Source organism: Triticum aestivum, chromosome 2A (genome assembly GCF_018294505.1).
Source record: "Triticum aestivum cultivar Chinese Spring chromosome 2A, IWGSC CS RefSeq v2.1, whole genome shotgun sequence".
Taxonomy (NCBI): Eukaryota; Viridiplantae; Streptophyta; class Magnoliopsida; order Poales; family Poaceae; genus Triticum; species Triticum aestivum.
In genome coordinates, this window is record NC_057797.1 from 206,586,861 (window position 1) to 206,599,277 (window position 12,417).

General features: G+C 48.2%; 1 protein-coding gene across 1 annotated transcript; it reads left to right on the forward strand.

Moving 5' to 3' along the window:
* The first annotated feature begins 3,783 nt into the window (after positions 1-3,783).
* LOC123185165 (uncharacterized) lies at positions 3,784-5,501 on the forward strand. The gene is made up of 6 exons (XM_044597145.1): positions 3,784-3,879; positions 3,962-4,182; positions 4,259-4,571; positions 4,655-4,756; positions 4,832-5,008; positions 5,086-5,501. The coding sequence occupies exons 1-6, from the start codon at positions 3,811-3,813 to the stop codon at positions 5,359-5,361; spliced, it is 1,158 nt and encodes a 385-aa protein (XP_044453080.1). The 5' UTR covers positions 3,784-3,810; the 3' UTR covers positions 5,362-5,501.
* Positions 5,502-12,417: the final 6,916 nt, after the last annotated feature.

A 12,417-nucleotide genomic window follows, 5' to 3' on the forward strand; every position in this document is an offset into this window, starting at 1 on the left:
CTTCATCTTTGAATTGGTCTTTTGGGTTTTGATCCTCGAATTCATCTGTCATGGCGGAGTCGATGGAACTCCAATGTAGATTCCTACAATCTCTTGGCTGTTAGGTTTTCTCGTCATAAGTGCGCGACAGTATCTGGTGTGGTCGATTCAACAGTCACGACAATGGCTTTAGGGCGTTGATCTTCAAGGACATGTGCACGAAGACTTTTCAGTTATCATTAATAAGGTTAGGCCGGCTCAGGTGTGGGGCAGCTACAATGGTGTGTTAACGGCTCGGTCCGACAGTGGTAGTGGTCGTTCGGTGGTCCACCTTGATGTATTTTTTTAATTATGTTTAGAATGCTTTGTACCTTCGGTTAACTTTTATAATAAAATTGTGTTTTTTTAAAACAAAAGAAAATGTATTGACATGTGACCGTGTACCATCACACATAATGTACTTTCGATGAACTTTGTATCATCAAACGAAAATATCAACACCCCGTTTCCAAAAAGACTAACACTCCGTCAGACGGTTACACAAATAGACCGATCTTCTCTGCTCAGGTGACTATCTTACGGCTACCCAAAGAACCGCATCTGTTGTTTGTACGTACCTATTTCGTGTGTGAAACTGGGCGCAACCGAATTTTATTCCCCGTGTTGGTCGTGCACTGACACTGCTGCAGCATGTTGCAACTCCGGAATGCTACTTATTCAAAAAAAAAAAAAAAAAACTCCGGAATGCTACAATCACGGCTGGTGCTGATTGCGAGTTCAGATAAACTTAACTTCAGTTTATCCATGGTTTTTACCTTCTTTTTTTAGCTGGCATGCTTTTTTTAACTTTGCTTTTTACTCTTCAGAAAAAAAAATCTTACATTATAAAACCGAGGAAGTACTTTTAAGCAATTGATTCATCAGCAGCTCTCGTACATGTTTGCCATCACGTTGCTATGCCGTATGCTCCGTGCACACCTAGACCTTGTTTGACAATCCACCGACTCCAAAAATCTGCGAAGCGAAAAAACTGCAGCTTCATCCGCTCCGGGAGCGGAGTTGTGGAACATAGCAATTACAAACAGGGCATTAACTGCTGAAAGGCGAGACCGGGGCTCCTCCCGCCCAGGCCACGCTGCGCCTTTTGGATGCGGCCGGCGGTTCTCAACATCTCGACCCGGGCGTTCGATGATCTCTGTCGGGCATTCAGTGCTTCCAGTTGGATTAGCTGGCACGTTGCACATGCGCGGTCACAAATCGCAAGGGCATGGGATCTGTCGTTCTCCGTCAAAACCTTAAAACACACTGTGCTGTACCGTGAGTTTGCCGGCCATAACATTGCAAGATTATTTTGATGCTGGTAATCTGTGGTGCCGATCGATGATGCTACCGCAAACAGGAGAAATGATCGTGGGGTCTCTTGCGCTCTTGCACGTAGTCGTGTTGACAAACAGCGTAAGCAGTAAAAAAAGGCGTTGTTATCGTGAAATGCGTAAGGTGGATCGACCAGTCGCCAGCTCTGTCGCGTGGGCAGCGCTTAGGGCTAGTTTGGTTCGCTTCCACGTCGCGGGATGCCTGGCCTGGAGCTTCCCTGAAGTCTGCCTGAAGTTCGTTTGGTTGGTGTCCTGAGAATTTTGGTGCGAGCCTGGCCTGAATCGCCCAGGCATGAGATTAGCCTGCCAGGCGTCCCCTTCCATCCACCTGGACAGCAGGCAACATCAGCCTGACGCTGATCCAGCAGGTTATAGATGAGTTATGGGCTGCTTTGTCAGTTTTATGTTTGTTTATTCCTCCCAGGCCCAGCACACAATTCAAACAGCTACCTCTCCAGGCGGCGAAAATCATATATTTGACCTCAGGGCGAAATCAAATTACAAAATGATCTGCTCTCGAAAAAATTTCACTCTGCTGACCCTTTCGTGTGGCGCCCGACAGCTAGGCGCCACACACCACTGTGCAGCGTCTCTACCTTAGGCGTCGCACCTCCTGCCAGCGTGGCAGCCCTGGTCCAGTTGCGGCCCCACAGACAGCAGTGCAGCGCCCAAGGGATAGGCGACACACTGTGTAATGTGCAGCGCCTATGGCTTGGGCGCTGCACATTGACTTAAGCCGCATCGGGCCAGCCCCTCCCAGCAGTTCTTCCCCCTCTGAGCAGTTGCTCTGTTTACAGAGAGCGGCGGCAGCGGCGCTCCCTTCGGATCCCCCCCACACCCCTCTCAGATCTGAAGTTTTGAGGCCCGGATTCGATCTCCAATCCCTCCTACTAGGTAAACTCCTATGTTTCCTTTCTTTTTCTCCGTAAATGCGTTGCAATTTTAGGGATTTGCCCAAGATTAGGTGGAACCTTTGATTTGCTTGGTTTGGATCTTTGTTTGCCCAAGATTAGGTGGAACCTTTGACCCCCCCACACTATATGATTCTTGTTAGTGAAACCTAGATTGTAATTTTTTTTAGATATATATGAGATGCCTAGTTTTGTAGATAATTATGAGATGTTGAGTGTTGTAGCTATATGTGAGATGTTGAATTTTTTTAGATATATATTAAATGTTGAGTTTATTTGAAATATGAGATGTTGATTTACTTGAACACATATGACATACTAGATATATATGAGAATTTACAATCATTTATTCATTGTGTGAGAAGGAGATGATGAGATTCTTGTAGATGAATACATATGAGATGTTTAGATGAACACATATGAAATGTTGAGTGTTTACCGATATTTGAGATGAACTCATATATGTTTATTGTTTGAACTTTGTAAGGATGGTTTGGCTTCTCGACGATGTCTACGACACGAAACACCGGGCCTACATGATGCGCGAGAAGGAGATGGTAATAACGAGTAATCTAAATATTTTGCCTTAAGTTGAAATTTACATGCCCTAAGATTTGTCATTACTTGTTTTTTGCAGAAGCTTGAACCTTTGAAGATTCGGTATCACGGGGTCTCTGATCCTGCCATGCCTTACGATGAGCGGTACACACCGTACATCAAGCAGGCAGGACTACTCCCGTGGATTCAGTTGGTCAGCCGATCCACGCCGAATCTGAACGCTCCACTGGTGTCCGCTCTTGCTGATTGGTGGAGGCCGGAGACGCATAGTTTCCATCTTCGGACTGGGGAGATGACCGTGACGCTCGAGGATGTCTCGTTGATCACCGATCTTGCTATCGACGGGATGCCTCTCTGTATGAGCACCGATTCTGATGGGTGGCGCGAGCAGATGATTGCTCTTATCGGTATGGCTCCTACCGAGGCTGAGGCTGATGTAGAGGAGGGAGAAGAGAAGAAGAAGAAGAAAAGGAAAGCATCCGGAGCTGCTTTCACGTGGATTCAAACTCACTTTGCGACGTGCCCTCCGGATGCCACTGATGACGTGATCCAGACACATGCTCGTGTCTACATGTGGTATGTTGTGTCGAGGACTTTGTTTCCTGACTCCACTGGCAAGAACGCTCCATGGATGTGGCTGAAGGCGTTGACCGTCTTCGATAGCAAATGGAGCTGGGGTTCAGCGACTCTTGCCTACTTGTACCGACAGGTAGTTGGTCTGTTTTGTGATCAACTCATTTCTTCATTAGCAATGCAAGCTTGCTGTCAAGTTAACATTGTTTTTCTTTCATATGCAGCTGGACGATGCGTGTTGCAGGATCACAGATAGTGCAGGCATTGGTGGTAATATGCTTCTACTTTCTGTATGGAGCTGGGAGCGTCTGCCTGTTGGACGCTCGAAGAGCGTCAGGTTTAATCCTTGGTATGAAGATGAAGATGACGAATTACGGCGCCCCACTTGGGCTTACAAGTGGGATGTGGTTTCCGAGATGACGAACGATGTCAATCTCATGTACCAGAAGTACGTTGCCGAGTTGGACACGATTACGCCCGAGCAGGTAACGAGGTCATTACTTCAGTCATTTCTCATGTTTGCCTAAAAAAAATTCACCAATTTTGCATTGTTGCCCTATTTCATAGGTGGAATGGCAGCCATATGGCGCCGATGACAGACTTGGGTACACCCCGGAGTTTACCATCAACCCAATGTGCTTGCGGGATAGGGATCTCTGGCGTATGCGGTGCCCACTGATATGCAACTGGGCTATTGAGTTTCATTTGCCACATCGCGTGTCTCGTCAGTTTGGTCTGTTCCAGCCTCACCCGTCGGAATGGGTGGATACGGACAAAGCACTTCATAGGTAAGACAGCATGAACCGTATTGACTAAGCATCGTCACTCCTTGATTTTGCTAATGTTTGGTTTTGTACCATGCAGGTTGGACAGGAGAAGGCAGCAGAAGATAAAGGACTGGGACAAGCATCATGCTTCGTATGTTACCCGCTTCCAGCTTTGTGTGGAGGAAGCTCGTAGCAGTGCACGCGCCAAGCTTCGTGAGCATTGTCCACTTGCTTTTGATAACTACATACGATGGCTTCTTGAAAATACTCGAGTTGAGATATGCCCGCCGGCATATAATGAGGATATTCTTGAAGAACCCGTAAACTTTGAGGATCTATCAAAGGGGAAGTACAACAGAGATGTCAGGGTAGGGCACGGAGTCCCTGCTGTTCCGGTGATTAACTATGTGGTAAAGTGTTTCTTCTTTACTTTCCCGTTGGCCGTATTACACATGTTTGAATGGCTAACGTGTTCATTCTTTCTCATCCGCAGCGCACCGAGATCAAGAAAGCAGCTGATGAGAGCCAGTCTATTCTGGAGGAAACACCGGTTGGAAAAGGCAATGATGATGGTCCACTACGAGCATTCCTCAAGGTACAAATCACATTCACTATGAGAGGTAGTCTATGTTGCGGAGTTTCATATCTTCCACACTTGTTCATGTTACAGCGTCAGGCCAGGAAGTTAAGGCGGTTATCGAATCTTCTCAGTTGCCGTGATCCCGAAATTGATGAACCATCTGCCTCTAGGTCTGGTACACCATCAGACCCCTCATCTCACCATCAGAGGGACGATGTGAGTTCCTCATATGCTTATCAGGATGATGAGGGTGCGGTCACCCAAGAGGTATGACTAATCCTTTAGATGTGATTCTCACTTGATTACGACGTCGGTCTTCACCATATTGCTTGATTGTGTGATAGGGCGATGAGCTTGATGATGACATGACTTTGGCGGACGCTCAACTTCGGTCCCCATATGAGTTCAAGCCTAGGCAGCCCAGACGCCGGTACACGCCCAACAACTTTGACAACAGAGGCAACCCAAAGGTGGTCGTAGGGACCTCGCGGATGGCTAGCTTGGATCATGAGGCGGAGGCGGAGGCGGAGGAGGAAGTGCGGGAAGAGGAGGCTCGTCCATCCAGGAAGAAGAAGATTGCCTGCAGGCGTGGCACCAGGAACACGCGCGGAAGGCATTAGTGTTTGTTACTATGGAAGTGCTCTCTTGTAGCCGTTTCGTTAGGTTGATGAACTTGTTTGGTTATGTTATATGTTGGTGAACTCTTACTATTGTGGTATTTGTGTTGTCCTAAAAGATATGATGTTCAAATTATTATGGTATTGTGGTATTTATTCAGTTGAATTGTTCAGTATTTGTGGTATTGTGGTATTTGTTCAGTTGAATTGTTCAATATTTGTATTTGCCAAAATGGAATCTGTTTCTGCAGTTTGGCAGTTAACAGCACTGTAGCGCCTGACAGTCAGGCGCTGCACTGTACAATGCAGCGCCCAAAGCCTAGGCGCTGCACCTCACAGTGCAGCGCTCAAAGCCCAGGCGCTGCACCTTACTGCAAAAACAGAGTTGACAACACATTCATTTCACCGGAACATCATAATACTTACAATGACTGCATCATCACAACAATTTGAACAAACAAATTTTTTATGCCGACGAGTTCATAACTTAAGACAATTCAAACTACGACATGGTTCACGACACATTCATTACAAATGACAAATGGTAGCTTGCCCTAGAAAATAGTTCACCAACATCTTACATGCCCTCACAAGTTCACGACTCGTGCACCGAACCGAAGTCCCTACTAAGTAGAGCGAGGCCATTTCCCCTTCTTGTCACGGGCCGAGTCCTCCTCTTGCGCCTCGCGAGCCTTTGCAAGCTTTCTTGCCCTCTCCTCCTCACGAGCAAGTTTCGCTTGGCGTGCCCTCTCCTCGTCTCGTTTCTTCCGCTCCATCCTCTCCTTCTGACGACGCTCTTCCTCCAAGCCTCTTCGAAACGATTCTTCGAACCGCCGTTGCCGCCTAAGACAATCTTGGTATTGGTCCTTTTTGACATCTTCTGGCACTTCAAGATCTATCCACGTGAAGTACTTGCATAGAGGAGGCGGTGACTGCATACAAAAATTTTGTTAGTGTTGACACATATTTGATAGTAACATTTTACTTCTTGAGCTTACCGGTGGTTGGTCATAGGCGTTAGTTGGAAGTGCACGATCATAAGCATAGTTCGAGCATACAAAATATCTCCGGCCTTCCGTCCATGATTTATTTCGGTCGGTGGATACCTTCACCTTGCAAACATCTCCACACCAACATGGCGGGATGTTGGCATCTTTCTCCTTCACCTTGTTCAAAGATGCGTCCTCCCACTTGTTCGGCATGTTTTCTTGGTTAGCACACGGTGGCCTCGTCATGGAACCGGATGAAGCCATGCCTACAAAACCGATAATTCTTGGTTAACCCTAACCCCCACTTAACAATAACACAATCCTAACCATAGCATAACCCTAACACCAACATCAAACACACATACCCCTAACCCTAGCATACCACGAAAGCCTAACCAACCCAAATTAGCAAAGAAACTTAACATCATTCAACAAATATTTGCAAATCCAATCCAATCCCCAAAGTAGCAAGATTTGAGCAAATGTGACAATTCCTATGGATGAAAACGAGGGGAACGGAGGAGATTACCTTAAGGGAGGGTTTGGCTTCGAAATCCACGGTCAAATACTCCGGATCTGAGGAGGATTTGAGAAGGGGAGAGAGGAGGGCAGAAGGGAGGCACTGAGCTTCGGGTTTGTGTGGGGGTGGGGATGTGTGGGGTGGGGATGGGTGGGAGGAGGGTGAGTGCAGCAAATAGATGTCCAGCCGTGCAGCGCCTAAGGGAGAGGCGCCACACACCATAGTGCAGCGCCTACTCTTTAGGCGCTGCACTTCTGGACATCCCAGTCCAGAGAGCAACAGAAGCTTCCAGTATGTTTTCTGCCCAAAAAAATGCTAAGTGAGTGTGCAACGCCCAAGGGATAGGCGCTGCTCTGTACTGTGCAGCGCCCAGGCGTGAGGCGCTGCATATTACAGTGCAGCGCCCCTCCCTTAGGCGCTGCAGACTGACTTAGCAAATTTTCGGGTGCAAAAGCTCCTGGAACGCTTCTGTTGCTCTCTGGACTGGGATGTCCAGCAGTGCAGCGCCTAAGGGAGAGGCGCTGCACTATGGTGTGTGGCGCCTCTCCCTAAGGCGCTGCACGGCTGGACATCCCAGTCCAGAGAGCAACAGAAGCATTCCAGGAGCTTTTGCACCCGAAAATTTGCTAAGTCAGTCTGCAGCGCCTAAGGGAGGGGCGCTGCACTGTAATGTGCAGCGCCTCGGCCTTAGGCGCTGCACTATCTGCTGTTTTCATATACAAAGTGATTTTTATGTTTTGTGATTCACATAGATGGCACATAATCATATCCAAATCACATGTAGTAGTCCAAATCACATACTCATACACACATAGCAATAGAGTTGTCCAATCAGATAGTCATACACAAACATTTAGCCAAAAAGACATAGTCATTTACGTCTCATATCACATAGTAGCACACATTTTGGTTCATAGAAAAGGTCATGGTCCTTGTCCCTTCTTCTTCCTCTCTTCTTCTTCTTCTTCTTCTTCTTCTTCTTCTTCTTCTTCTCCCTCCTCCGACCACCAAGGGAGCTCACCTTTCGCCTCCGTGTCCTCCACCCCCTTCATTGTTTCCATACCTATGAAAATGTCAATATAATAGTTAGTCACACAATGCAAAATGACAACACAAGCATTGAGCCAAAAGAACAAGATCATAGTAAGTGACATACGGCAATGGTCCATTGAGCCAAGTGAACATTCCTCCACCACGGCCGCCGCCAAGGCCAAGATCACCACCACTGCCTCTACCACCACCACGGCCTAGACCACCACCACGGCCTCTACCGCCACCATGGCCTCTACCGCCACCATGGCCTAGACCACCACCACGGCCTCTGCCACCACCACGGCCAAGACCATCACCACGACCTAGGCCTTCACCACGGCCAAGACCATCACCACGGCCTAGGCCTTCACCACGGCCTCTACCACCACCACCACGGCCTAGACCATCACCACGGCCTAGGCCTTCACCACGGCCAAGACCATCCCCACGGCCTAGGCCATCACCACGGCCTCTACCACCACCACGGCCTCTACCACCACCACGACCTCTTTGTTGCCTAGTGCCTTGTTGGTTTGTTTGACTTGGTTGGCTACTCCTTGGTTGACTTGGTTGGCTATCATTTCCTTGGCTTGTGCTTGCATCATTTTTCTTTGATCTTTTTCTTGATTTGGAACAAGTTCTTGTGTTGTGTCCCCCATGACTGCAGTCCCCACAACGGGATTGCTCACGAGGCTCTTGGAATTGGCCGGTGCCGTATTCTCCACCGCCACCACGGCCCCATCCGTCCATGTCACCTCTAAGACGCTTTGTCTTACGTCTTCCCCGTCTAACGACCTTCAATTCCGGGTCCGGCCATAGTTGAACTCCATGATACTCCGGCCATTGTGATTGGTCCAAGTATGGCTGAAACCGGGGAGCCCATGTATTCTTTACCGTCATGATTGAGAACTCGGACTCCCTCACGGTAAGAGGGTGATTGACGTCCACATTCCTAACACGGGCTGCATTTAACAAGTGCGAGCATGGGAGATGAAGCAACGATGGCCTCATGCAGCTGCAATCACACCGTGTTAGGGAGACCTTGAAAGCGCGGCCTCCGTGTTGGTGGCCATCATTTGTGGTTCCTCCAGGCTCTTTCACCTCATACTTCCACTCGTTGTCGTCATATAGTACAGCTTCTTGGGAGTCTGCCTTTCGTGATTGAAAGTCCAACCATTCTTCAACCTTTGGTGGGAAATAGTACTTGTGCTTATCCTTGTTCTCACCAGCAATCTGCTTATCCGTCTCCATTGAATACTTCAAAAAGTATCCATTCATCTTGTCAAATGTGTATTGAACTATTGCCGTCACAGGTAATGCACGTACACCCTTGAGCACCTTATTGAAGCATTCTGCCATATTGCTTGTCATTTGACCGTACCTCCGGCCATCTTCATCGAAAGCACGTGCCCACATATTCCTTTCGACAATGTTCTTACTGAGAAATTCATGACCACCGGGGTCAAGTTTCTTGTGTCTGAGCAATGCATTGAACAATGTGGCAAACCGCTTGTTGGTGAAAGCGAGACAACAATCTTGAAGATCATCGGCCAACTCCTTGATACCACATGCCCTATAGAAGTTTGCACAAAAGTGCCTCATGCACCATCGATGGTGCAACTTTCTATGTCCGGGAATGTCAACCACCACCGCATTGAGAATTCCTGGATGGCGATCCGATATGACACAAATTTCCCTTTCAGCCGGTAATACCCTTGTTCTCAATTGACGCAAGAACCACTCCCAGTTATCATTGTTCTCCACCTCAACCAAAGCGAAAGCCAAAGGCAACACCCGGTTATTGGCATCACTTGCTATTGCAACCAATAAAGTGCCCTTGTATTGTCCGGTCAAGAACGTGCCATCAATGGCGATGACGGGCCGACAATGCTCAAAAGCCCTCATGCATTGCTCAAAGGCCCAAAATGCACGGCCAAATACTCGGACGGTCCTCCCGTTGTGAATCAATGTTTGGTGCCCATGAGGCTCAACCACGTGAACCATGCCTGGGTTTGTAGTGGCCATAGCTAACAACAACCTAGGGAGTCGGTTGTATGCTTCCTCCCAATTGCCATACAACATCTTGAATGCGGCTTGCTTTGCCTTCCATGCCTTGCCGTACTTCACCTTGTAATGAAAGATGGCTTTCACAAGGTCAATGACACTCTTGATGCTCATTGTTGGAAGTGTGGATATTTGGTTGGAAAGCCTATAAGCGATGAACTCGGACGTGAGTTGTCTGTGTTGTTGGTACACAAGCTTGCCATCCGCATTCTTGTGCCGGCACATGTGATTTGGTAGACAACTCACTATGCGCCAAGTGGGACCTCCTTTCCATGGCCTTGCACGCACAATCCATGGACAACTTGGCACTTCACATTTGACCGTGTAACGCACATTGACGTCCGAGTTGGCCACTTTATGTGGACGATAATGCGTAACCGAGTAGTTGTCGAGCCACATCTTCAATTCCAAGAAGGATTGAAACTCACAACCGGGATATATCCCGTTCTTGCCGTCTTCCAAATCACGGTGAGAACTTGGCCTAGCTCCAAGAGATATGCATTTGCCACCATCCACAACGGCTTCATCCGCGAGACTAAGATCCTTGAACAATGGTGTCTTGTGATCCCGCCCGAATACCTTCTTGAATGCTTGGGCCTCCTTCGGTGTGAACCCCTCCTCATCAACTTCTTCATCGGGACCATCGTCATCCGAGTCCGATGCATATGCACGGGAAAAAGGGATGGATTGGTCCATTGTCTCTTGCACATGATATTGGTCGAGATCACCCACATTGTTGTCATGGAGATCAACTTCGTTGTCATCCTCCTCGTACTCATCATTCTCCTCTTCAAAACCTTCATTTTGGTTGTTTGGAGTCGGGCTCAATGTTGGCCAATCTTGTTGCGTGAAATGAGGTTCACTCATTTGATCTTGGTTCATGGGTGGTGGAGTGCTAGCAACCAACGGGGAGGGGTTCCGGTTCAAGTCCAAATTCAAAGTAGACTCAACCTTCTTGGAGGCAAATAACTCAAGAGCCTTGTCTAGAGATTCGGCAACCGTCTCCTTGTATGCAACCCAACGTTGCTCGGAGTTCACACGCATTGTCTTCCAACGGATGTGCATTCCAAAACCAACATTATGCCTTCCCACGAACTCAACAACGTCACTTGGGTCCATCCAATTCAAATCCTTCCTCACTTGGTCCAAGAGCTCCGCATAGCTTGGACTACTCTCAAACACCATGTCAAGCTCATCCGGGTCCGGCTCAACATTGCCTTTCAAAAAGGCCTCTTTATCCACATGATGAACATAAACACATGTTCTCCCCATCCCTACAATAATAAAAAACACACATATATCAAGTAAGTACTTAACAAAAAATATTTGCACAAAATACATATGCCATAACATATATATGAATTAATAACCCTAACCCCCACTTAACAATAACCACAACCCTAACCATAGCATAACCCTAACACGAACATGAAACACACATAACTCTAACCCTAGCATACTATGAAAGCCTAACCAACCCAAATTAGCAAAGAAACATAACATGATTCAATACAAATTTGCAAATCCAAGCCAAAACTAGGGTTTCCCTAAAGTAGCAATATTTGAGCAAATGTGACAATTCCTATGGATGAAAACGAGGGGATCGAAGGAGATTACCTTAAGGGAGGGGTTGGCTTCGAAATCGACAGTCAAATACTTCGGATTTGCAAGATTTGAGAAGGATTTGAGAGGGGGAGAGGGGAAGAGAGGAGAGGCGCAAGGCTAAGGGTTTGTGTGGGGCGGGGTGTGTGGGGTGGGGGTGGGATGGGAGAGAGGGTGGGGCCAGTCTAAATGGAACACAGACTATGCAGCGCCCAAGAGCTAGGCGCTGCACATTACAAGTGTGGCGCCTAAGTCTGAGGCGCTGCAGTGCTGTCTGTGGGGCCCCAACTGGACCAGGGCTGCCACGCTGGCAGGAGGTGCGACGCCTAAGACAGAGGCGCTGCATAGTGATGTGTGGCGCCTAGCTGTCGGGCGCCACACAAAAAGGTCAGGAGAGTGAATTTTTTTAAAACGAGGCCAGTTTGTGATTTGATTTGGACCTCAGGTCAAATATGTGATTTCTGCCTCTCCAGGCTGCCTGACCAGGCTAGAAAATTAAAAATCTCAGGCCACATACCAGGCAGCAGCTTTGCCCAGGCACGCGGCCCAGGCTTGCAACCGCACCGACCGCCCAGGCTCGGAGGCCACGATGCCGATCGATCAGCTACCTACGCAAAGAGATCAGGGCATGTCATGTCAGTACGTACGTCGATGCGCTGCGACGGAGCGCCTCCCCGCCGCTAGAAAATCTCGCACTAATCGATCGACGCGATCCCCGCCGCTAGAAAATCTCGCACTAATCGATCGACGCGAGCCGTCCAACGGCCACCGTTACTGCTCTCTCTTATGCACGTTTCCAAAACCCCCCATCGGTCGGCGTCACGCGGTACCACTCGTACCATTGCTGCTCCG